At 37.5% G+C, this 27,446-nt stretch overlaps 1 protein-coding gene and 1 long non-coding RNA gene across 3 annotated transcripts in view; both read right to left on the bottom strand.

Moving 5' to 3' along the window:
- Positions 1-536: 536 nt before the first annotated feature.
- LOC127633876 (uncharacterized) lies at positions 537-7,365 on the bottom strand. Its single transcript, XR_007969268.1, has 3 exons — positions 7,192-7,365; positions 2,550-4,037; positions 537-865 (listed from the first exon to the last, which is right to left on the bottom strand). It is a non-coding gene; the product is annotated as an uncharacterized LOC127633876 (long non-coding RNA).
- A 360-nt stretch (positions 7,366-7,725) lies between these two features.
- LOC127633283 (myosin phosphatase Rho-interacting protein-like) overlaps positions 7,726-27,446 on the bottom strand; it is an 86,882-nt gene continuing 67,161 nt past the window's right edge. Inside the window, exons 11-24 of one of the 2 annotated variants that reach the window (XM_052112276.1) lie at positions 25,794-25,862; positions 25,480-25,569; positions 25,000-25,109; positions 23,827-24,376; positions 23,144-23,281; positions 21,471-21,524; positions 15,369-15,516; positions 15,052-15,169; positions 14,282-14,441; positions 13,954-14,064; positions 13,778-13,864; positions 11,868-12,030; positions 11,672-11,757; positions 7,726-8,728 (exon numbers count right to left, since the gene is read on the bottom strand). In XM_052112276.1, coding sequence (XP_051968236.1) covers positions 8,657-8,728; positions 11,672-11,757; positions 11,868-12,030; positions 13,778-13,864; positions 13,954-14,064; positions 14,282-14,441; positions 15,052-15,169; positions 15,369-15,516; positions 21,471-21,524; positions 23,144-23,281; positions 23,827-24,376; positions 25,000-25,109; positions 25,480-25,569; positions 25,794-25,862 — 1,956 coding nt within the window. In that variant the 3' untranslated portion in view covers positions 7,726-8,656. The remainder of the gene's footprint in view (positions 8,729-11,671; positions 11,758-11,867; positions 12,031-13,777; positions 13,865-13,953; positions 14,065-14,281; positions 14,442-15,051; positions 15,170-15,368; positions 15,517-21,470; positions 21,525-23,143; positions 23,282-23,826; positions 24,377-24,999; positions 25,110-25,479; positions 25,570-25,793; positions 25,863-27,446) is intronic. The other variant, XM_052112277.1, reaches the window with a different exon arrangement.

Genomic DNA, 27,446 nt, shown 5'->3' with positions numbered 1-27,446 from the left:
GAGAAGATCTGTGTGGAGGAGTGGGCCAAAATCCCTCCTGCAGTGTGTGCAAACCTGGTGAAAATCTACAGGAAACGTTTGACATCTGTAATTGCAAACAAAGGCTACTGTACCAAATATTAACATTGATTTTCTCAGGTGTTCAAATACTTATTTGCAGCTGTATCATACAAATAAATAGTTAAAAAATCATATATTGTGATTTCTGGATTTTTTTTTTTAGATTATGTCTCTCACAGTGAAAATAGCAGGGTGTTCAAATACTTATTTTCACTGCATCATGTAAATAAATATATATATATATATGGATTTATAGATTATATCTATATGATATAGTAGTATCATATACTTATATTCATATATATATATATATATATATATAACATTCTGACTATGATTTAATCATTCTGAACAAAGAAACAAACTTTGTCGAGTTGTACCAGTGTGCTCTAATGTACCAGGCCCTTGAACTAGTTGACTCAATATCAGCTGGAAATTTCATAAACTTTACATCATTTCATTCATGCTTGGGCAGATTCACAACTTTATTTCCACTCTCTTGTTGGCACATGGATGTTTCCATGTGTGTCTGAGCACAAGTTTTAACATGTTTGTTTTAGCAAATGCAGACGCAAAAGCAGCTGTTAACAGAATGTCTGGCATCAAAACACATTGTCAGGACCTTTATGCAATGTGGGGATAAGCTCCTACAGTATTGTTTTGCACAATAAACACAATCATAATCAAGCAACATCTGTTTGTGACTCTTACCTGACTGCACAGCACATATGTAGTGGTACTTGTTTGAGCAGCCTTTGAAAACACAGCCCAACATAGCCCCCCTTCTCTGACAAGTTGAACAAAACTAGAGAAAGGAAATGTTGAATGGTAGTGCACTTGGCATTATTGTAGATTCTTCAGTGTTTTAGATGCTAGCTCTCATGTTAACACTATGTTAACTTAGTTTAATGTTTAAAAATGCAGCACGGTGACAGTGAGGGGTTATTTATGAAATGAATTGTGCCTGGTAAAAGTTCGCTGTTCATTTGCATATGCTGGTTTAGCGCCTGATTCACTAAACAAATTACTGTATGCAGATTAGGCAACAGTGTAAATACGACAACAAAATATGTGCTGAACGCAATTATGCTGGCCGGTTCTGAGCGCTAAATAGAGTGTGCCGGATCACGGTGGTCTGCTGAATCGTGCACTGTGTATGACAGCATCACTCCACTACTGTTATCCAGACACTTGAATCATCTCTTTAACATGCTGAAAGTGTGCTTGATATTTCATCTTCTAATGCTCTTCTCCATCATCTAGTCATTATTTGATGGATTACTGTATGTACACAAACGTCCCTTTTAACCCTATGAAGCCTGATGTATGCAGTAATAGTCAGAATATGTGTTTTTAAATGGAGCAGTTTTTAGAACCCATATAATTTTCTTTTAAATATATATTTTATAATTTACATTTTTAAAAAAGGTCTTTATCCTCCTGCGACCTAGTATTTCAAATTTATTTTTTTTGCATAGGACTTTCGTTATTCAAGTTTCTCTTAGCTCATACTTGCCTCAGTAGTAAATGTGAAACAATGATGTCAGAGCAGGTTGAATATATAAAAGTACATATAATCTTCTAAGAATTATATATCAGTTTTTCAAAGGTCTGTTTTTTTTTTTTTGTGGTGGGCATGAATAGAATGTAATGATGATTGAGAGATAAAAAAAAGTCTGTTGTATCATATTTGATAACACATTTTGAAATTAGTTTTCTATCAAATACTGTACAAAATTTAGAAAAGATAGCACAATTTGCTTCAATTCAGAAAATACTCAAATTAAAAAAAAATCATTAGCAATATAAACCTTGTTACATTTTTTTGTTTTAGATTTCACAGCTAAAAGACGTGCATCACAATATGAAGGCGGCTATTTTGTAACTTATATTACAAGGTCTTCTACTTCCAGAAGAGCACACAAACTTCCAGCAGGAGGCAGAAGACGTCCAGTACATTGCATACAACAGGTTTTTCAAGTATTTATCATGTTGATGAAGCATGCTCAACTAATTAAATAAAAGTAATTATTATTCATTTCAAAGCAAACATGCCTCCTTTCTATGTATTATGGATTGTGCTTTAGTATTATTACCCACTGAAAGAAGGCGGTAAACAGAATTTTACACACTTGTGTAAGCAATAACTCAAAGGAAGATCACATGAAGGAGAAGAGCGTTATAACTTTGCATATATACAGCCACGTGGTGAAACTAAGCACACTTTTTGCATTTTAAAGAACCAATTCAGGTGCCTGCATCACATCGGTGGAGCGACGCTGTACAGACGCTAAATCCACCACCTAACACTAAGAACTGAGTAGGAACTGCACAAATTGCATTCAGCACAACAGTTTTGGACATATTTTCATAATTCCTTTAATGGATTGGGTGCTAAAACAAAGCAAACAGTGTGTGCAAATAAACTATTCTATCAGAGGTCACAATTTATTTGAACTGAATTCCTCCCTGTGAATCTGAAATCTTACCGACTCTTTTGCCAAAATGATCGCATTTTCAAGTCCATACAGTTTTCCTCTGATCAGAAAGACACCTGCTGACCATATACTGCAGTCCTCGTGGACCCAATACTCACTACTATCAAGAGGAACCACAGGAGGGCTGTACCAGTCTGTGGCAGCATCCATCCTGGGTCTCTTATCCGTAGAACTACTAGACTGCTCACTATCACTGGTCCATCTTTGACAGGCCATCAAATCTGCCAACTCTGATAGCTTGTGCAAAGATTTACAAGTCCAAGTGCCATGAGTTGAAGCAACACAATGTCCACTCTTAGCGCTAATAGAGGAATCTGAGTCACTATGGTCCTACCCCATTGTGGGGGTAGACTCCACACTAGTCTACCCCATTGTGCATCATCCATGGAGACTCGTCCATATTGCAAACAAGGCGTTGCAGGCACCACACCAGACATGAACCCTGTGGATGCCTGCTGCTTTCCCTGCTTGAGCTTGAAACTCTCCTTGGGATAGCTGACAACCATACAAGTCGGGTAGTCCTTGAGTTCCACACGAACATAAGGGGCAAAGGTCTCATCTCGCATGTCCCTTTTCTCTTCTTTGTATTTCACATATTTGAGCTTGATTTCTGGTTCTTGGGGTGAAAACAAGGAAGTATGGCCAACTTTGTGTTTCTTTCTTTTCCTTTTGGGGGCATGAGATTTCTTTGTAGCACTTGAATTATTCGTACCCATAGTTGGCCTCTGAAGCTTTGTAGAGTGGCCTTTTCTAGAGGTTTTCCATATTGGTAATGAGTTTAGGTTTCCTATCCCTGCTGAGGGCTTTCTTTGTGGAATTTAACAACACGTCTAATGACTTTGTTGGCTTGCGATCATATGACCGTTCAGGAACACTATTGAACAAAATTGGCTTATCAGATCTGGAGATCAGAATGACTACCTCAGTGTTGCCATTTGTGTGTAAACCCACAGCGTAACATAAACCCAAATTGATTGCAGGCCGCTAGTCCTATGGGAACTGACACCTGCTGGAGGCAGTGTTGGTCCATATCCACCGAGAGAGCTGTGTCATCTCCCGTGTCGGTTGCCAGCTTGCTAGCATCATAGGCTGCAGGGTGCAGAGCAAAAGCCTTGCTTATGGATGGAACACTGTAAGTTGGGGGATGTTCTGGTAGGGTGTTATGGTAAGAGAATACATGCGACCTGCTCACGTAAGAGAGGGTGACAGTTGTGTTGGAAAACGCATTGTCTGGGTGGATCTGGTCTGTGGTAAGTGGCAACGGATCAGAGTCATTCTCCAGAAATAACACCCCATTGCTGGCCCCAGGACTGACAAACCAGCCTGGTGTCTGGACAACATGAAAGGCATCTAAGGGGTTCGCTTTCAACAGACATTCTTCACCGTTCCTTGACGGATCAAAGACATTGGGTAGGCTGCAGGTGGAGGACAAATCCTGAGGCTGTAAATCTGTGTTGCTGGGAGATTGTTCCCTATCAACTGAAAGCAGGAACAAAATCTATTAATACATTAAAGTAAATTATCAACAAAATGTATTTGTGTTGAATCACTGACATTTTATTTAGATTCATGCATGCTTGATGAAATCAGTGTTGCCTATGTTTTCCCATTAAACGGAAATATACGCAAGACCTTTGGCACATTTAATGGATTAGTTCACCCAAAAATGAAAGATATCGCATCATTTACTCACCCTCATGCCATCCCAGATGTGTATGAATTACTTTCTTCAGCAGAACACATTTGAATCAAAATATCTCAGCTCAGTAGGTCCTTAAAATGCAAGTGGATGGTGATCAGACCCTTGAAGCTCCAAAAGAACAGACAGTCAGCATAAATGTCATCCATAGAACTCCAGAGGTTAAATTAATGTCTTATGAAGTGATACAATCATTTTGGCAAGAAAAGATCAATACTTAAATACTGAACTATAAATCATCACTTCAGTCAGTAGCAGTATACGTTCATGTCAGGAGAGGGCTGAGTTCACGTGATGTATTCACGTTGGCATTTTCCCCTCTGTTGAGACACCCAGGATTGCACACAAATGCGCCATTGTGAAAAAAAGAAAAGAAAAAAGACTAGGGATGCACCGAAATTTCGGCCACCTAAAATTAAATTTTTTGTTTAGGCCGAAAGAGAAAAAAGGCCGAAAATATGAGCCGATATATATGCCTCCCTGCCCTTCAGTGCTCAGGTTTCACTCTCAATTGATCTAATCATAATCACGACGCTGCCAAGCAAAGGCTGATGTCAGCGGTGTGGAAATACTATATAATACTAATAAGCAGTACCGCCTCAACCTATACGCATACTACGCAGTCTGCGTAGTGCACCAACTCCCTAGGTGGGCACCATCTTTCCCTAGGAGGGCACCAGAAAGTCCACCGGGTGCCCTTCCTCACATGTTATACGTTATTCAAGGACCCAAAAGCAGTTGCGGAACACTGTCGATCGCTTCACGCTCATACTGCGAACGTGACAATCCTCTTGACTACTGGCACATGAACAAAGATCGCTTTCCATTGCTTGCACGGATAGCACGCATTTATCTGCCCAAGCACCAGCACAGAGAGAGAGACAGACTATTCAGTGCAGCATCTCATGTTCTTGAGTTGCCAGAAAGCTGAGCAACTTTTGTTCTTGAAGAGAAACCTGACACTTTTACTTAAGTAGAAATCAGTCCAATTTGCTCTGTGTATAGCAATTACATTAAAATCCCTGCAAAACTTTGTTCTTCACTTGTCGTTTACAGTTGACTTTGGTTTTAGTTATATTACTGCTGTTTTACACAATCATTTTATATTAAAGTATAAATACGTTTACATAAACAGAATAGAGGCCCTCAGCCGTTCTCAGTTCTGCCTTTTGTTATCATTAAAATTACTGTGTAGCATATTTAAAGTTTTGTATTTGCAAGATGCTAGCCTAGAGCTGCTAAGTTCATTACTTGACTGCTGTTTTGCATATCATTATAGTTTTCTAGAATGTTAAATTTATTTATAACATCCCTGTAACACAATCTGTTAAATTTTATTGTTAAAGAACTGAATAAAGAATAATATATTTAATATTGTTGTAGTATATTTTCTGTCCAATTTTGGTGTTACTTTCAATAAAATGTGATAATTTTATTGATTTGTAGTTTTTCAATTCAGCTTAATTAAATTCATGACATTAATTAAAAAGTATAATATTAATACAAATATATATATATATATATATATATATATATATATATATAAACTATTTTTAAATGGGTATTAAAAAGAAAATTCGTTTTCGGCCAAGTGCATCCTGAATTTTCAGTTTCGGCCAAGAATTTTCATTTCGGTGCATCATTAAAAAAGACAGATACAAATACAGATCTAATCCAAAACCAACTAATCTTCTGTACTGCATTCCTCCTCCTCAGATATAAATTGTGCAGCTCTACCAGGTGTGTCGCACTTGCATTAGTTCTCGCAAGAACATACCAACACGATTACGTCACACACATACTACTGCTGACAGGAAGCGATGATTTGTAGTTAAAAAGTACTTCAATTATGATCTTTTTCGCACCAAAAGTGATGGTGTTGCTTTAGAAGACATTCATTTAACCACTGGAGTCTTATGGATGATGTTTATGCTGACTGGCTGTGATTTTTGGAGCTTTAAAAATCTGATCACCATCTACTTGCATTTTAAGCACCTACTGAGCTGAGATATTTCTAAATTTTTCTTCAAATATGTTCTGCTGAAAAAAGAAAGTAAAACATACCTGTGATACCATGAGGGTGAGTAAATGATGGGAGAATGTTCATTTTTAGGTGACCTAACCCTGTATGTGCTGACTTGAAAATTCAAGCAGATAATATGCACAAAAAAAGGTACTGTGGCTGTACCGAGGTACATTGATGGTATCAGATTGTAAATCCATGATACTTTTAAGTATACATGGTACTAAATGATACCATATTAATTTACCATGGTATTGACAATGCATTATTACATGGTACAGAATATCAAAAACCTATTGCAACCTATTGAATGTGTGTGGAAGAAAAAAAAAAAAAAAAGTAAAACTCTAAAACTCATATGAAGCCAACATAAATAATGCTCATAACAACCCATTTAATTTTCTGTATTTACATTTAAGGAGTTCTGAAGGAACAGAGCACATAAAATACCTATTTAGGCACCTAGTCACTTTCTGAGACTAGTTTCTTGTGGCCAACGTGAAACTCCAAAAGCCCGACCCAATGTTTTGTTAAATATAATAATCATCAGATTTATATTTTGACACTTCATGAAGCAGCTGCATATCATATAAAGCTAAACGTCTAAGATGACAAATGTATCTTAAGTTCGTGTGGATCTGTCCGTGGGGTGTTTATTTCAAGACCGTCTCTCTGTGTCTGAAAACACCGGGTGACGCTATCCGTCTCACTGCTCGGATGCGCTATTGTTTTGCTAACATCATGTCGCTAGCATACACGTTAACACCTTGAGTAAAAATAATAGTTTTCGTTATTAGAGCTAGTGACCGCAGCTATTTGTTTATAAGAAATAAAAACACAAACAACTTAGCGGTCTGCCGGTCCCATTGCAAGTTAGCTCCACTAAACAAAGAGAGCGCGTGCACACTTACCCGATCAGAAGACTGATGCATTTACTCATGAAACCAGTGTAAACTCCATCTCGCTGGAATCAAACACGCTATTTCATGTGCAACCCGTCCGTTTTAATCGCGTGTGGAGTTTGGACTGAATAATGCATTAAATAGGAGGTTCTCATACTTTTGTTTTCCTGTGTCTGTGGTTAGACAAACCCTGGTCCAGGCTGTGCTTGCTGAATTCTGCTTGAGTCCAACATCTTGTCAGTCATGATGGAGCCATTACGCAGAATTATGGGACTTGGTGTGGTGAATCTTGTAAACATTGATGTTATAGGACAAATTGTTCCTTTTCAGGATTTTTCATACTTTGCATATCTGGTCGGTTTGACTCAGGGGAAATTTTTATTTACAAGATAAAGGTGAATCCTAATAGTTAATTTCCCCACGTTGCAGATATTAAACGCATTAAGAATATGCATTCTTATTAAAGTTACTCATGAATATAATTTCACTATCCATACATTTTATTTCCCCACATACATTTCACAGTATTCAAAAGAATTGGTGCCAAAGGGTGCAAAAATATTTATTGCTAATAAACCTGGTTGTCAGTTTGTGTACATTTGCGGTATATATTTACAATAATGTATAGAGGAATGGAAATGAGACAAAAATCCATAACATTTAAATAAATACAAAGGACTGCCACTGAACAACACTACAGACTTTTATCAGCTTGAGGAAACAATTCAAAACAAAGAAAAACTCCCATTCAATAGAGTGGACCATTATTATTTTATAATGGAAACCTTACATAAATGTATATACTTTACACCAGCCCAGACCCATCCAGGTGCATTCTTTTTATGTCTTAATCATTATTATATCATAAGAAATGGTCCTTTATTTAAAACATTCAGAGATGGCAATCAACACTTCCAAGCCAACACTGCATGTACTAAAGCGGTGCCAACATATAGAGGGTCAGCAGTTCAATAATGCAAGCATTGCGTCTTCTAATTTAAGTTATTTTACGCAGCCAGCCATCCATCCCGTTTCACTGAAACAAAAAAGAACTGGAGGGAATGTGCATACTGACCACATCTAGCATAACACACAATTGATGATTTCTTAGTGTTTGTTAATTGCATACAATGCACCAATAATCTGTAGTCTCGAGTCAATATAGTTACTTATTCCACTGGCGATTCACACAAACTAAAGAGTTAAAACAGTAGCTTACACAGTCATGTTTAGTGTATGCATGATAGATGATTCATTAAAAACAAATTATTTACATTAAGACATGGCAATGAAAAACAAAATGTCACAGTAACTGAAGTGCATGAAATGCAGACTATAGACATAAAATTCAAACTTCATACCATGTTTAATATATGCCGTATGCTGTGACCAGTGTGTCTCTAAGCGATTAATTACTGGGCTAAAATATGGTGAGTCTAATTAACATGCAGCAAGGCCGGTTGATGCGTCAATGTCAGAAGTCCTTAGTGTCCTTGTTGTCAAACAAGTGAAGTCTCTGCTCAGCCGTCAAACCTTCCTTAAGACTCTGAAGACAGAATGAGACAAACAATAAAGATAGTCAGATACACAACAGACTTGTTTTTTTACACTGACACAAAGGGATTAGATTGCTTAAATCAGCAGTAGTCTCCTATAGTCAGACTACTGACTACGACAACATCTGGTCCATATTGTTGCTTATGCTGCCTTCACATGCTATCGAAATGATCCTACTTCCTACTTTTGACGTCGTAATTATGAGCACATCAAGTTGAACTGCTTTGTTGGCAGAAACATGGAGGACACCAGGTTCATTAATGGATATTCCTTGGGGAACTCTTATTTTGACAAATACATGCAAGCCAATTGGCTGGCAATAATAGTTTTGGTCAAATATATGCCGTTTTCTCATGTAAAAATTTATAATAAGCATCAAATAGTTCCTGATATAAGTAAACGCATATAACTGAAAAGGCAAGCAAAAATATGGTAGCTACATTTTGAAAAATTAATAAAGCCATCATTCACTATTGAAACTGGGACTGAGTTTCCCCAGTCGTTATTACGACTTAAAGGATCAGTTCACCCAAAAATGAAAATTCTTACATCATTTGCTCACCCTCATGATATCCCAGATGTGTATTACTTACGTTCTTCTGCTGAACACAAATGAAGATTTTTAGAAGAATAGCTCAGCTCTGTAGGTCCATACAATGCAAGTGAAAGGGTACTAAACTTTTGAAGCTCCAAAAAGCGCATACAGGCAGCATAAAAGTAAATCCTGAATGCATCGACCTACTGAAAAACGTTACATTACATCTGCGGGCATCATCACAAGAGGAAAGACTAACTTTTTGCAGATTCTTATCAATTATCCTGAGCGACATAAGCAATGGCTGCTCGCTGTTCACTGGGATATCATAACACCCATTGAGTCACTAAAAATATTGAGGGTGTGCAGTGAACATTTTTGCCCTGCCGATTCTAGACCAGCCGAGGGAATCTACGATATCAACATGCCAACGTGCTTACGTCACGCGAGAGGCAGTTTGAACTCCACCCTCGTGATCGTTCATACTACAGCTGGCCGGAAGCAAACATTTTTAGTAAAAAAGTTTTAAATATTTATCTATTTCTTACACCTAGTGTTTCAATATTTAATCCAGTGGACTTGTATGGATTACTTTTATGATGGCTATGTGTGCTTTTTGGAGCTTCAAGATTTTGGTCACCATACACTTGCATTGTATAGAGCTAAAATATTCTTCCAAAAATCTTAATTTGTGTTCTGCAGAAGAAAGTAAGTCACACAGATCTGGGATGGCATGAGAGTGAGTAAATTATGAGAATTTAATTTTGATCTATCCCTTTAAGGGAGCGTTGTCATGTGCAACTTCTGATTTTCGATAATTCCGATAGTACATGTAGGCAGCATAATTCTGGCCAAGAAACGCCCACTTAGACAGGAAAGGACTGCCTGATTGGCTTGTAAAATGACCAACCACACTTCACACTTCAGGCTCGAGTTTATCTGATATAGACGATACCACAATAATAGACCAGAGTGGAAAAAATAATAAAAATAACGGCATAAAGTTGCAAAAAGCCGACCAATCAGAGACCAGATCAGAGCTTGCAAAATCGAGAAAGTGCTTTTCAGTTTTGGGTGCAATATGTATCAGGCGGTGAGCAAACAGACAGTGGGCAGCCCACAGCACTTCAGAAGCTGACACTAAATTAGCAGTAACCTAAAAAAAATGCCAGTTCTGCCAGCAAATCCCAGAAATCCTGTGACCACTTAACAAACAAAACCCACAGCATACCAATTTAAACTACAGAAGTGGCATGCTTTGTACTGCATTTGTTTCTTTTTGTGAAACTTAGGTTCAACTTATTTTTGAAATGTGAATGATGATCCAGGTTAAGTTCCAGTCTAATAAAGTGCTACCAAAGGGTGCCCAAGAGACAGTGATTCTGATGAACTATGAGAGGACGGGGGTGGAAGCGAGATGAACAGCGCTTCAATCATTACATACAATTTTGTCAACTGCAAATAGCAGAGAATAACATGCATAATGGCAAAAAAAAAAAAAAAAAAAAAACGGGAAATCAGGTGATCAATAAATCACTTTACTATAAGTTGTTTGTTTATATAGAAATATCTAATTCTTGAAGCAAGGGATGCATAGGGGAGATTGTACTGTCCTTTCTAAGGGCATTTACCTAAAATTAGAAGTCAAAAGGTCTTCATGGTTTAGTCTTTAGCTGTCCCAGGGCATGTCACGACTCACAGACTGGGAACAGAGGGAAAGGGAGGAAACAAACATACACACCACTGTGTGTTAGAGAAGGGAATGTTTAAAAGACACGTTTCTTACCGCTACCTACCAGGCTTTCTCCTGTGGGACAGAACACACAGCACACAAAATGTTGAGTTTCTAAATGGTGTAACTACTAAAATTTAATCCACTTTATCTACTAAACCTGGGACTATTTAGAGACATTATATTCCCACAGAAATACCATGGATCTTTTAATTGGAAAGGGAATAAATGGTGGCCTGATGGTGGCAGTGTAAACTAACTAAATATTAGACTATGAGCAGTATGCTTATTGCCTGGTGGTTGTGTAATTGAGCTGTTTTCAACTCTGTAATACTTAGAGGCTGTTCAGATCAAACACATTTTTGCATCCGTCCACACTGTTTTTCAATTGTTGTCCTTTGTAAACATGCACCAGACTGACATCTTTGACTGTTGCGCCGTATCTCGCTGTATCAGCGCCTTGCACAGCAGCACAAGTGTTAAGTTAAAAAGAACTTCACCTGTTAAAAACCCGCCTTGAGATACCCATGTTCTGCTCTATTCGTGGTGATGCATCTTACTTTTTTTTTTTGGCGCAATAATGTGGTCTGAACGGCCCCTTGAGAAACTCAATGGACACACTGTGGAGATGTAGGAGGATTTCATAATTTTGTCTGGAAACCTACCTTTGACCTCATGGCACGCTCAGAGCGTTTTGCAGCTGCGGCTGCCATCTTTAAAATGTCTGGATTGCTTTTTGACTTCATGATATCTGAAAGACATAATGTGAAAGCCAACTGTTACATAGCATTCCCAAAAATGTGCATGATTACATTTATCACAGTTTTACTGTTGCAGATAATATAGTAATGAGGACTGTACCATAACCACCACGCTCAATGTCCTCCAGTGTGGGTTCTCCCAGTGCCTCATTGGCTTGCTGCAGCTGGTCACGAAGTCTCCCTAAATCTCGCTCAGCTTTGGCCCTTACAATGCTTAGTTCTGTGTAGATGTCCTTGTATTTATCTGTTGCATATTTTTTATCCTATGACAGCAAAGATGGCATAGCATGTGTTATTAACGTTAATTAATCGTCATACATTCTTATGTTTTCTTGCTATTATGAAAAACATACACTACCAGTTTGGCAGTGGCAAATTCTCAGGGCCAAAACAAATAGAGATTAAGTTTATCCTGTCAGAATTTATTCCTTGATGCTTACAAGCGAAGCGTGACAACTGGTTCACAAATCGCATGCCCAAAAATGCGCGTGAGTTTAAACTCTACCCCATCAGGCTTTCAGAATTTCCACAGAATCCATCAACAGTGCAAATGAATGAGCAACTAAAGTCAGATCGTCAGATTCATCAGCCAATCAGATAGATTTATTTGTTCTTGGTGGGTGTGGTCTTTAAGATATGTCCCAGTTGAGGCCTTCTAGATGGCCTTGAGTGACGCAATCATGCTTTAAGTGATGCAAGAGCAAAAAGCATAAGATCAAGCTGTCTGACGAGTCGGCTGTCATCACTGCTGGTATTGTCGTTGAGAAAGAGATCCTTATGGATTTAAATACACGAGATGTTCTGCATGATTGTGTGATTGCTTAATTTATTAAACAGGAAAGGAGGACTGATTTTCACTTCAAGTAAATTGGTAAGTGACTTTTGCATTGTAAAAGGAACATCAGGAGTTTTCTAAGTGTAAATTAGGCTGCTTGAGCATTCAGTGTCGGATCAAGTTTTGAAAAGTAGTGCTGCGTTCTATTCAACTCGGAAAGTCAGATTCTACAACTTCCTACTAGGAAAAGTGCAACAGAATGCATCTTGAAGTCAAAATTTCAACTTGTAGGCTCGTGCAGAAATTCTCAACTCTGATTTCGCCGAGATGCAGGTGCATGATGTCACACAAACATGTCGACACTCAGAGAGATACACAAAGTAAAGAGATAAACATTCACTTTATTAAGTAATATCAATAAATGAGTTTGTTTCCACATTACATGGTATTAAAGATTGTTTAACAAACTCCTGCAGAAACAGGTGTATAAAACATTATAATCTCTTTTGATAATTGTACAACTGAAGCACAAATGCTAGCGCTGCAGCATTGTTTATCAATTGGGTTGCTAGGAGACATCTCTAATAAGAGTCAAACCCCTGCTAAGCTAACGGGAGTGTTGCAGTTCCGAATATCGGGAAATGGAACTAATTTATGGTCGAAGATATTAAGTAGGAATATCACTCATCAAACTTGAATGGAATGGAGCATAACTGTGTACCATGACAAAACAAAATTTATTGCAAGCAACAATTAAATTGCAAATATTATTAGATAGATTTTTCCAGATATTATAGACCTCCTTGTTAGATTCATATGAAAAATAATGATTTTTGACTGTCTGTTCGGGAGACGTTCATTTCACAAAACAGTCATGCTGCAGTTAAAATTAGGCTTGCTTGAGCATTAAGTGTTGACTCAAGTTCTGGCTTTCGTACGTGGATGTGTTTTTAAAATGTCAGTTGGTATTACTAGTTAGCTGTGAAAATGTACTGAATGAGTTTCTCATGATCTAAAGACAAAAAAAAAAAAAAAACGCTTGCTTCAGTACTTTCAATACAATTATTTTTGTGCTTTGAAGATGATAAAATATAAGATAGCTTTGATTGGTTTAACATTTTTAACAATAATTCCTATATTTTTGATGACTTTACTATTATTTTAATATGTGGAAAATAGAGAGTACATATGTCCAAATTCTTTACAGGAAGTATCACCAAAGGAGCAGCACTTACTCTTTGGGCAGTTTGGAGTTCATCTTTTAAAGAGTTTATCTCTTGCTTCAGGTACTGCACTTCTGACTCTTTCACCCTCAGCATTACCTGTAAACATAAGCAGGACAATGAGGTTTTCTACCCCAGCATGCTGTGAAACATGGCTTGGATGTGTGGGGACAGCAGTTAACACAGACCTCCAGTTCATACAGCTCCTTTCCCTGTATGACATTGCCAGTGTCTCCGCCGTCCTCGCTCGTCATTGATCGCATCTTGGTGATCTCAGCAGCCAGACGGTTGTTTAGCTCCTTTACAAAAATGAAAGGAAAAAAGTTTGAGAATATCAAATATAATGCAGCCAAATGAAAAACTAGAAGCCAGACAAAAGAGTGGGTTTTTGGTTTTGATTTGTGTTTACAGGTTTCTTAGATTTATTTGCATTAAAGTGATAGTTCACCCAAAAATAGATGAAAAATTACATTTTTGGGTGGTCAGACCCATTAATTCTTCACTGTTCATGATTACCTGGTTGTGTGCATTAAGTTCCTGGTTCTCACGTTGGCACTGTCTCAGAGCCTGTCTTTCAGCCTCAAGTGCCTGGCCCAGATGAGCATTCTCCAAGCACTTTTGAGAGTACTGTTCTGATAACACCTCAATCTCCCTCTGGTTCGACATCAGCTCTTCCCTACAACACACGCACACAAGCCATTTTTCCCTTTAATTCTTTAGTTTAAACTAATGCTATCAGAGCAAGGCCTCTTAGTCTAGACAGAAGTACAGCCAAAAGCATGAGGTAAGATTATGGGCATGTACTCAAACAACAGCTCTGAATGAAAATGCGCAATCTCTCCAGATTTGGCAAGGACATTGCCATCTTTGCTCAGATTCCCTAGGATACACTTGGCAACTGGAGTTAGTCATGCAGTCTGGCTTTGGGCACTTGTATTAAACTCTTTATCCACTTCTATTAATGTAGAAAGTCTTTGCTTATCAGAGCTTTAACAATCACATTAGAAGTAAATGCTTCACTAATGAAACCTAAAATATAATATATGCATAAAGATCATGTTGGGGATAGAGGTAGGAGGTTTGGCTTTGTAAGCTTGTTTTAAGCTTTCACTTTTATTTTGTGCAATTTATTTACAATTACATCCACAAAAAGAGACAAGTTGTTTATTTCGATAGTGAGAGAAATCTCCAAAGGAATGAGAAGGTGTGGTCGAGATATATTTAACTCCATTATAAGAGCAAGCTGCTATCGTGCACTGACATAGCATAAAGGATTAACAACTGACTCGTGTTGCTTGCGGATTTCCTCAATGTCTGCATTTTCAGTGTTGTTGTTGGCCTTGCGAGCTTTCTCCAATTCCCTCTCGAGCTCCGTTCGATGTGCATTCTTCATTGCTTCGATAGCTAATCAGATAAAAAACAATTAAAAATCTGTATATATACATTCTTAATCAGAAATAGGCACATAAAAGCTCAACACAGCTAAAACAAAACACAAACCAAAACTGAACCCCACACACACACAAAACAACACAAGGAAAAAACAAAAACAGAACAAAAAAACGAAACAAAAGTGCTTCTTGCTCTTTTCATCCTGACTAACCAGATATAGTGGCTGCTGTCTCCTCTGCTAGCAGTCTTTCTTTTTCGTCCTGCAGTTTCTCCAGATCCCGCTGGTGCTTTTTCTGCAGCTCGTCTATCACCTTTTGGTGGGAATCTTCCATGGCAGCAAAGCCTCGTTCACACGTAGCCTGTAGGGATGGGAAGGAATAAGGCAACAGGGAGAAGCAGTTTAGTTCACCATGTTTGAATGAATTGTAGTTCACTACTTTTTGACAAGGACAACACTTTCACAGACAACAGAGATAAGTGATGTGTGGATAGACCGGTGTCCACACAAACCAAGGTGTTAATAACCTACGATGAACATAAAGGGGACACAGAGGCCAGTGAGAGATGGCTTTGTTAAAGTAACATAATTCCACCTATAATAGTGGGACTATGTCATAGACTGGCCCCAAAAAGTATATGGAGACGTAAACGACACTTAAACATTTATGAATGTCATGAATGTATTAACTGCATTAGATACAAAATATCAAACCAAATGGCATTTACTCAAAAGAAAGATTAGGTTTTAAAGATTAGGTTTTAAAACGATAGATCTGTTGTAAAGATATGATCAATAGTCCTAATTTTTGATACTGTTTAAAAAGTAAGAAAAAGAAATCAGACACTTTTTTTGGACGTCCACAACCCGAACATGAGGGGAACGAATTTCATACATTCCCAAAAATAACCTTGAGACTAATTGTAAGTAATCCGAAAAGTCTAGTTGGTTTATTGTAGATGCCACCTTGTTTGATGTTTTTTTTTTTTATGCAGTGAAACTGCTAAGTGTCCAATTTTTGGGGCCACTGTGTATATAGTCTGATTTGTCAGTACTTCTTTAAAAATATATATTTCTGAAGAAACATCTTGTGCTTTGTCTATATTAGATATTGTGACTTTAATTTGCCAACATAGTGGAGAGTGGCCCATGTCTTAAATAAAATAGAGTATTCAATGAAAAAAAAACCTCCAAACAATTAGGAATAGAGCTACTCTACACCAACAAGGCTGAGAGCATAATTTCAGTACAAGTTTCCACAAGAGCAGATTTCAATGCCCTTCTGACTGTGCAAACCCAAACATATTTCCGCTGTCTATTCAATGGCCCTAATCTCGGTACTCAATCATAGATGCTGTCAAGCTCTCTATAGGCATGATGAAGCAGTTGTTTTTACAGAGCTAAATTCCAGGGACAAGGCCGGTCTAATAAAGCACTGCATTACAGCAGGCCATCTCCTGCTGAGTGCAGAAAAGCGTCCTGTCCCCATGTCACCTCAAAGCCACACCTGCACTTGTTTATTCACCAGGCTCACTGGGTAGAAAATCTAATTTTCTCTTTTGACAAGATCAATGTACAGTGAAGTACCACATATTAATGACAAATGTTATAATATTTAGTTTTTGCCAATTTAAGTTTAATTGTCTTCAATAAATAAAATGTTCATAGCCAAATCAATTTGAAACCAACTGTACGCATTAAATGTATAATATATAAATGTAAATGAGAAAAACAAAGTTGGAATATTCTTGTAACCCTAAGAGCTGGAAAAAGGGGAAAATAAAACTAAACTGTCATGCCTTACAAGAATTAATGCAAGCTAACAAACGGTTCGCAAACAGAAAACATCTACGAAATAAATGTAAGAAATTAAAACTATATATGAAACAAAAAATATTAATAAAGATTCAAGCTACCAGAACAAACACCAATGCTGGATAATTTGTGCCAATCCCACTCATCAGTTTATCACAATCAATGACTTTAATGTTATGGTTAAGAATTTATCTGTGACAGCAAAATAACCTAGTCAGGAACCGGCTCCATCGTATACTAAAACAATATAATAGATATACAGCAATGATGGTTAAATCACACTAAAAACAGCTTTCCTAGATTTTTCAATCCAGCAACAGGAGACAATAAAAGGCTGAAAAATACTTCACACGTACGCAAAAGCAGATGCGAGCGTTTGGCCAATGCATGGCCAACGCGTGATCCTGTTGTACATATATTACGTGCGCTCTTGTATTGCTCTGGCGGTTACAAACCTCAGACCACAAGAGGGCAATAGATTTTTTTTTAGGTGTGACCACGAAACCAGGAAAATGCTACCTTCGGAGGATGTATACGGAGGCAGGATCAAAATAAGGTGCTTTTCAAACTGTTCAGAGACCAGTTCCTTAAAAAAGTCTGTTAAGCTGTTAACTGATTAGGCAGCAAGTCAGCTGCCTAAGTTTTAGGATGCAGCCTGGATGTGGTAGATGAGTTAATTGTTGAGGAGAGGGGAGGAGAGACACAGAGAAAAAACAAGTTTGTTTGAATGGACTGGGGAAAAAGTCCAATATATTTTTCAAATAGATTCAACTAAAATTGCTCCCCAAGTCTGACATGACGGTTATTGATTGAAGAAAATCCACTCTAGCGCCCCTTGCGGCAATGATGAGAATACAGTACATACTTTCGTTTCGGGTTATGAATTAATGCAAGTGCTTTAATAAAATTATAAGCTTCACATTTCTGCCTTTAAACCCTCTACTTCCATTGTAGTGCCTCACTGTAACCTTCATTTTTGCTTTTTTTTTTTAAGAAAAGGAGGGACGGGTCGAAATTAACTTTACGTGGTAATCAACATTATGCAACAAATGCTGTTGATTGAGCTTAACTTGCACTGGACTCAGAATATACTTTTAAGAGACAATTCCTTGTCTTTCACATTTAAACTTTCATAGAAAATAGCTTAAAATTAAAAATTTAAGTGCTTGCTTTGTTACTTTGACTGCAAAATTCCAGCTTCTTAAAAATTAACAGTTACAAAGATAAGCAGCTTATGCATAGAACTAGTATTGCATTGAACAACGGCTGTTAATAAGGCAAAGAGGTTAAGATAAATGTAAAGAAGAAAAAAACTAGTTTTCCAAGACCCAAGTAAACCTATAATTCTGACAAATTAAGTTTTCCCTGTTGCATCTTGCACACATTTTTCTTTTTTTTTTACTGAATATCTAGACAGGGTTCCTGTAGCTTAACTTGTAGAGCATAGCACTAGCAACGCCAAGATCATGGTTTCAATTCTCAGGGAACACACAAACTGATAAAATGTATACCCTGAATGCACTTTCAGTAACATATAAAAGCATCTGCCAAATGCATACATTTAAATGTTCGGGTTATGCCGTGAAGTCTGTGGAATGCATTCTTTAATGTTTTCAGTTGGAATTGTATTCACTAGAAATAGTTTACTGCACACTCCCAAATCAATGAGAGCATCCAGTAAGTTGATTCTTATTTTACACCTGCTACCTTATCACAGCTGGCTCATCCACACTCCTAATACTTAAAACATACATGCATATCTAAGTTAGCCATGCATCACTGGTGATAGATCTTAGGCAAGAACAAAGCACCACAAAGCAGGATTAGTATGAAAAAAGGAGGGTAAAGGGTCAGGTTTAAGGTTGGCACATGAAGTCATTACGGATGGAGAAGAGCAAGGACACAGAACTCCTTGACCTTTAAGTTTCCCAGGTCTTTCTCGTATTTCAGTCGAAGCAATGTCGCATCCCCCTCACAATCTCGCCGATTCTTTTCCTCGGTTAAGTCAGACACCTGGGACACAAGCTTTTTTATTCGCAGCTTGAGGGAAGTTGAGTTTGGTTTGCCATCCTTTTCAGGCTCAGCAACATCAGGGCCCACAGCAACCAAAAGTTCTTCCATCTCATCGCTGAAGTGTGCTATTAAGTTATGACACTCCAACTCATGCTTCTTCTTAAGGTTCTCCATGCAAACAGTCATTGAGTCAAGCTCCTTCACATTCTCCTCTGACCTCAGCCTCAGAGTCTCACCAGACTTAGCCACTTCCTGTCGTAGTTTCTCTGCTTCTTTATCATATACCTCCTTTACTTCCCGTAGCTCATTTTTATGCTTGGCCACCATATCCTGAAGCTGAATGGCCTTGTCAAGGAAGTCAATTGACTCTCCCTTTATCTGTATGTGGCGGACACCCATTGAGTCCCCACTCATGGGACTCTGGAAACTTGACTCAACTTGCATCTGCTCAAGTTCTGATCTGAGCTTTATGTTTTGTGCTCTTAAATCAGCACAATTTGCACAGGCAGCTAGGTCTAGATGTGTCCCTCTTCCTAACACTTTCTTCTCCAAAAAGCTCTGCTGAATTACCAAGTATGTACACATTACATCCAAGATGGCCTCTTGAATGTACTCAGACCAGTGTCTTTCTTGAGTCCCGTAGCTTGTAAGAGTCAAAACTAAGGACTGGAGTTGCTCATTTGCACATTCCCCAATAGCTGAAGCTGTCCAATTCCACAACACCACTTTCTTTTGTATGACTTCGTAGAGATTTTTCATAATACAGGAATTTGTGGAATCATCAAACAACTGATTCAAAATGTCAAAATTCGATAGCATGGTTGTCTCTTCACTCCATACATTTTTAGGTCCAGCTCTTTGTATTTTTTGGACATTGGAGAACTCTGTCATAAAAAGCAGCACTTTTTTGTCAACTAGCATACGCTCTACAACATTCCTTACAGCTGCAAGGGCTTGCTCTTGTCCAGAGCCTTTTTGACAGACCTCTAAGCCACCTAAAACTACATGTAGAATCTTTCTCTCAAACATTTCCTTAATCATTCCTGTCTGATTCCTGTCTAAAGTGTTTGTCTCCAAGCGAATGCTGGATGAATTGCATTTCTTAATTTCCTCATTGCCACTTATCAACATGTCAAGAACACAATTAAGAGACTCAGACTTTCTCTTGAACTCTTCCACCACTTCCTCAATCACACTACCATGTGAGATTGATTCTTCTCTCTGCATCAACTCTTGGCTCCCACTTCCTTTTCCTGGTTCGCTACCAAGCGTTACTTCAGTTCCTGCCTTCTCCTTCAACATTCTAATTTCTCTCTGAGCATTAAAAAGCATTTGAACAAACATCCTTTCTGCTTCTTCATTTTTTGTAATCAGTTCTGTATTTTGGGACTGACATTCTCTACAGATCTGCTCAGCATTTTGAAGCATCTGCTCCTTCTCTGAAAGCTTGTAGTGAAGGATCTCCATTTGTTGTTTGAGTTCTTCTGTCTCTGTAGGCAACTCTTTGTCATCTTTTTTGTTTTCTGACACATAAAATCCAAGACCTCTAAGGGTGGCCTCTTTAAGTTCCAGTCTTTTCTCTGTATCTTTCAAATTATTGCCAAGCACTTCCAATTTATTAAGAGTCTCTTGCAGCTTCTGCGATTTTTCACCGAGTTCGTGCTCGTAAACATTTTTATCTGTGGAAGTTGTCTCTTTGTCTTCCTGCTCAGTCATATCCTGGTTTACGTTGCCTTGTGGATATTGCTGACTGCTACGGAGTCTACAAAGCTCTGCTTTTAGCCTATCTATTTCTCTATCTGCTTCCCTCAACTGGTTAACAATTTCCTGATAACGCTGGTTCAAAGCAACATTTTCGTTTGCTAACAATTCGACCTGCTGTGACAGCTGCCTGCTCGTAATTTCCGAAGGGTCTTCTGTTACGCAAGCTGAAGTGAACCCCTCTATTTTCTGCCTCTGGACTCTTCCCAACATGTCCTCCATGGTGACCAATTGAGCTTCGTTATGCCGGATGCAGTCTCCAGCCTTTTCCAGGGTTTTCCTCATTGTCTCATTCTCAATTTCCTGTTGGTTCTTGAAGCTTTCTAACAGTTTCTGGCATTGCGTCATTTCACCTGACCTACTAAGCTCACTTCTTTCCTGTACTTGAGGACAATCTACCCAAAAATATTCACTATGTGAGTGCATAAGCTTTATCAGCTCCTTTAGTGTCAAAGGCTTACTGGCATCTATCAAGCCCTCAAGCTCACTAATTTTGCCCTCACTATCTAGAAGTGTAAAACTGATTGTTTTTTGAATGGCATTTGAGGTATAGACCTCGGAGGTGGTAGTTTGTTTGGTGTCAGAAAGGTAAGGTTCCTTTGTGGACCAGTGTGAGAGAGAAAGGCCAAGCTGTGCCTGCATGTTGCGCTTTTTCAGTTCTTGCAGCTGTAGGAGCTCTTTGGTTTCCTGGTACTTCTTTGTTAAGCTCTGAGCTTGAGAACTAACCAGTTCTGTCCTCTTCATCTGGGGCTCTGTCTCAAGACTCAAAGGGGACTCCAGCTTGGAAAAGGGGACCAGACAGTTAATTAAAATTCAGCATAGGTGAATAATGCTAATTAATTTGTAGATTATAAATCAACAATTTTTCAAAGATTTTGAGAATTTTAGGTAAATTTATATTTAATTACAATATTTATCAAACTATTAATGTTAAAGGGATAGTAAATACACTCAGCCTCTTTCATGGATGATGAAAATTAGAAGGCTAGAAAAAAAAATTATTGCAAAGATTAGTAAATCATAATGCATGCAAATTATGTGGTTAGAGTTGTTTCATGGGGTAAGTAATGCAACATTAGTGCTAGCTAAGAATGCCAGTACAGTTACATGCCATACAGTTATAAGGCTGATGTTCTGTTGTAAATCGGCTCTTTCAAAAAACAAGTTAACCAAAACCTATTGAGCAACCATAATTTTTTTTTTTTTACCATGTTTGTTCAAGTTCCATATCACAACAACACATAAATAACATTTGTATTCAAAAGGTGAATTGAAAGAAGTGAATAAATGAATCCACAAAGCGACTACTCAGTTCAAAACTGTAGTAAGTAGAGATGGAGATGTTCTTTGGTTAGCACTTGATAAACTTTGTCAAACTTAAAATGGAAACACCACATATTTCTTTTACTAAACAAAAGACTTAATTGAAAGTAGTACTATAAAATGTACTTAAAATGCCTAGTTTTTTTTTTTTTACTTAAGTCTCACACAAAGCAATAAAGAAGGCTGTAAATTGAGTAACTGAATCTGATATGCTGATATTTGGAGAAGTCCAAATTAAGCTCAGAAAATGATACTCACAATATTTTGAACAAAAACTAAGATGACAAACATGTACACACACAAACACACAGACACACAATGAATGGTTAAATATGAATACATATAATGCAAATATGTCCTTTTCATATATAGTACTTGTCTGCAAAAGATCAATTTTAGATATATTTTCTACACCTTTGAGATATACTGATACTCACAGCATTTAAGATGCAAATAGGGTTATAGACACCAGGGACAAATCTGTTATTGAAAAGTTTTTGTTGACTGCACAGTTTACTCTGATTGGTTTCTTAAACTATTACAGAAAAACTGATAAGATAATATCAATAAACAATAAAAACATTTAAACTTAAATACTGTAACATTTCTCTTAAAGTACTTTTTAAAAATGTGCATCAATGAGTATGAATGTATCTGGAGGGTGAAATTAGTCTAAATTCAGAGAATGTTGTCATGCCACCACTTCATACTGATTAATTCATGTTCAATTATTGTTAATAAATTCTATGTTGGAACATGCATTACAGCTTGCATGAAACTGCAATTTTTAATGTGTCATTTCGGTAAAACACAGCAAGAGGAATCTTTCAAAGAGGCAAAAAGAGCATGAGAAACAAATGTTTTTATTTACATGCAATGATCTCGAGGCATGCAAAGCGACGCGTTCACAGCTTTGATGATAAAGATGGAAGCCATGTGGTTTATTTTTGCTTTTTTCTCTATTACTGACAATTACACAATCGGTTTAATGGAAAAATGTTATTAAATGCCTGAATACATTATGAAAAACATAAAGCCTCTAAGAAAATGATACTAATGACATAAATGTGGCCTACCGGTGAAATGTAACCCGCACGGATCTGCTGTTCCCTCCCGAGTGCATCTTTGAGTCGAACCTCAAGCTCTTGCTTGTGCCGATTGGAGTCCATCAAGTGCTGGTGGCAGCTCTCCAACTGAGCTTTCAGCTCTTCAACCTGGCAATGTCCACAAAATAAAATAATTTATGACTAGAAAGGGGTGGGCGGTATGACCAAATTGTTATATTATGGTATGAATATTGTTTTATTAAAAGTAATGGTATATCTCACAATATAGTTATTTTATATTTTAATTAATCATGTGGTATTGCCCAGGTTTTAATAATGCAAAGAAAGAACATGTTTTACCAATAAAAGGTACTTAATCTCATTTGAATATTTTTTCTTTATATTCGGAACTTAATAAACGCAAACCAAAAGATTATTCATGATAAATTAATTATAAATCTCTCATTATATTTAGTCTCATTTAAAAACAACAGACTCCAAACATACCACAAACAATTCTGACTTTAAATAATGATTGGATAAACCACACTAGAAATAGTATCACTACTACACATCTCTACCGGATGACACATTTCTACAGTTGCACAGTACATACCACCCAGTCTTAGTTTTTACCCCATCACATTTCATGGTCTTGCAATGATTTAACTTATATAAACTGATATCTTGCATTGTATTTTGCTGGCATGTACCCCTTTTTTGTAGCTCTCTACTAGCTTCTCCAACTCTGTTGTGTCAGTGGTCTGAAGGGCTGAAGACAAGGGCACTCTCCTCTCCTCTCTGATGGGTGTCTTCTCTACCTGTTGCCAGCGCTGTTCTATTTCATCCTGCACCCTCTGCTGCTGCTCAGCGGGTGGGGGCTGTGCATCTACCTGGACCACACCCCCACTCTCAAAGTCCATCTTTGCACTGTCAGTGGCAGGATCGAAAGATGAGCCGGTGACGCTTTCATACCTCTTCCGCCTTTCCTCCCTCCTCTTGGAGCGCTCTGCATTGGTTAGCTCGGCCTGCAAAGTATCTGCCTCATGCGCTCTTTGCTGGGCCAGAGCCTGGGCGATAGGACGAAATTCAGCCCAGTCAAAAGTTTTGGACCTTCCTTCGCGCCTCCGTTCCCTAACGCGGCTCTTCTTTACTCCAATGTCCCGCTCTACCAAGGACGCCTCGGAAGAAGGGGAGTCCTTAGTGATATCAGGCCGAGCTAGACCCTCAAAGGGTCCACAAGAACCATGGTCATCAGTCAGGCTGTTAAATAAACAAAAAAGTTAACAATTGTGAAATTAAGGAAAAAAATATTTATATATTTATATATATATTTATTTTACTACTAAGTACTTACATTAAAATGTACTTATTTAGGTCAAACATGTTGTTACATTGCGCTTATATTTGAAGTACCTGCATGAAATTGATACTGTAAAACCTAAATCTTCCTTACCCATACCCAACCTTGGTAGCAGCAAACGTGAATTTCACAAGTTTCACTGGACAATACATATGTATACAATAACTACACAGTCTCAAATGCATACTTTTTTTTCTATCCTCTTTTCTCTCAATTTGGAATGCCAAATTCCCACTACTTAGTAGGTCCTTGTGGTGGTGTGGTTACTCACCACAATGTGGGTGGCAGATGACAATTCTCAGTTGCCTCCGCTTCTGAGACAGTCAATCCGTGCATCTTATCACGTGGCTCACTGTGCATGACACCGCAGAGACTCACAGCATGTGGAGGCTCATGCTACTCTCCGCAATCCACGCACAATGTGCCCCAAATGTGTACTTTTTTAATGTAGGTACATGGTACTCAAATTCATCTTCAAGTAGGACTTTCATATAATTTTATGGAATCATGTAAAGTAACAGACCTAGTAACATCTGGGGCGGTGGATGGCCGGACATTTTTCATGACTGCTTGGATCCAGTTGCGTCGTATTCCTGCAGTCATGGCAGAGAGCGTGTGCACCCCCTCTTGAGTCTGGAGTAAACAAAAAAAAAATTAGAAGAACCATTGATGATTTATGAATGATATTTAAACAAGTACAAAGACTTTTTTTAATTTGCATACTAAAAGGAGAGAAAATCTACAATCTAAGACTGGGAGATTTGTCCCTGCATTGCTTTGATACCATTTAGTCATTTTTTTTCAAATGTCATGTACATCGTACCTACAATACCAAGTATAGATGTTTGGTTAGAAGGCATTAGATCCAAATACAACTAAACATAACATCTCTTTATCATAAAATGTCAAACATTAAAACAATTGGGAGGAAAACATAACCCATCTGCATCACTACGAGAGCTTAAAACTACACCAAACGCATGTTAGCTTTAAACACTCTTACATGAATCTGGAAGCCATAGTTCCGTTGAGCTTGATACTCTGTAACATTATAGGATGTACTAAGGTCAATTTCTCCATCAAGATCAGATGCCTGTTGCACACACACACACACACACACACACACACACACACACACACACACACACACACACACACACACACACACACACACACACACACACAAAAACATTCTGTGAAGGAATAATTCTCAATTACAACAAGGGTTATTGTTGAAAAAAATCTAGGGGAAAAAAATCCAATATGTGTGCATAAAAAAGAATATTCTATGCACTGTTAACAGGTACTGTAAATTACCTCTTCAGCAATAGAATCCTTGTAGTATAGTAGACTGTGATCTGTCAGCACAAACCAATACTTCTTCCACTAAAACAAGACAACAAATAAAAAAGAAAGGAATGTATCACTACCCAGAGACCTTGGTCCAAGAAAACCCTGCATCTATCTGATGGGCAGGATTTCTATGACACTTCATGCTTCTTAAAGACCATGCAGGGAAAAAGTACAACGTATACAATGCCCTTTAAAAAGCATTAGAGTATGCTTTGAGTAAGGGCCAAGCAATTGAACCAAATACCTTTGATCAAAGATCAATGGAATGGCAGAAAAGAGCTTTCAATCTTTAGTAAATAGAGATGTGCATTTAAAACTTTGAGAACCATCTCTATAAATACTGAATACACATACAAAATTCAATAACAATTTCAGTTTAAAAGACATTTATTGTTTAACATATATTTAAAAGAATAGTTCAACCAAAAGTGAAAATTATCTCATCATTTATTTATCAATATTTAAGTAATTTTTACTATAAATTCTCCTCCCTGCTCAGTCAGGCTGCACTTCAACTTTCACTTTGTTTTTGGTGATTCACATTCTTCATGCATATGCCCCCTACTGGCCAGGTGGAATAATTTCAAGCTAAAATGTACTTTTTTATTGCTCCGTTTCTCACCCACACCTATAATATCACTTCAGAAAATATGGATTTAACAACAGAAGTCATTTGGATTACTTTTATGCAGCCTTTATGTGATTTTTGGAGTCAACTTGTATTGTATGGACGTACAACGTTGAAATAATCTTCATTTGTGTTCTGCAGAAGAAAAAGTCATACACAACTGGGATGGCATGAGGGTGAGTAAAATCATGTGAGAATATTTATTTTTGTGTGAACTATCCCTTTAAGCACCTGTTAACTAATCCATAAGAAATACATTTTTCCATGCTTTGTTCCCCCAGGGGAAATATTATTTACCATTGTAGTGAATTAGATTTAATATGTTTAATGCAAGAAGAAAAATAAAGTAGGGCATGTTTTCAGTGTTTTTTTTTTTTTTTTACTTTATTTATAAATTATTTTTAATTAATTGCAAGCACCAATATAATACATATTAAAAAAGGAATCTTTACCTATATATTTTAATATATATATAAAAAAAAAACATGCAGGGACTTCTGTGAACATTTTCAATGATGCTGAATATTAACCCTTGAATCAGGGGTTTAAACTGATTAACTGAAATGAACAGTTTGAACTGATTTACAAATATAATTTCTAACTTAACACTAACACCATTTTATCTACTGAAGTTTAAATCAGATGCTATAACAACATCTGTTTTAAACTCAAGATTTGCAAATCAAGGATTGAGAAATTAGTGTAACGACATGGTCTTTTAAAAAAACTATGGGGGAAAAAAGTTCAAATCATCATGATATTCATCATGTTGCTTAATATTAGATCACTCATAAAATCATCTGAAATTCATATTCAATATATCATCCAGCCCTATTACTACTGAGTTACTGATATGATCAATGCTTAGGGTTGGAAATGTGAACCGGTTCTGAACAAGAACCACAGAGGTATTCTTTAAAAATACCAGAATAGTATGATCGCGTGTTAAGTTATGCATGGATTGCTGAGAGTAGCATGAGCCTCCATAT

This window comes from Xyrauchen texanus, chromosome 40 (genome assembly GCF_025860055.1).
Source record: "Xyrauchen texanus isolate HMW12.3.18 chromosome 40, RBS_HiC_50CHRs, whole genome shotgun sequence".
Classification (NCBI taxonomy): Eukaryota; Metazoa; Chordata; class Actinopteri; order Cypriniformes; family Catostomidae; genus Xyrauchen; species Xyrauchen texanus.
The sequence above is the reverse complement of the archived record's forward strand: the minus strand, read 5'-3'. Positions and strand labels throughout refer to the sequence as shown.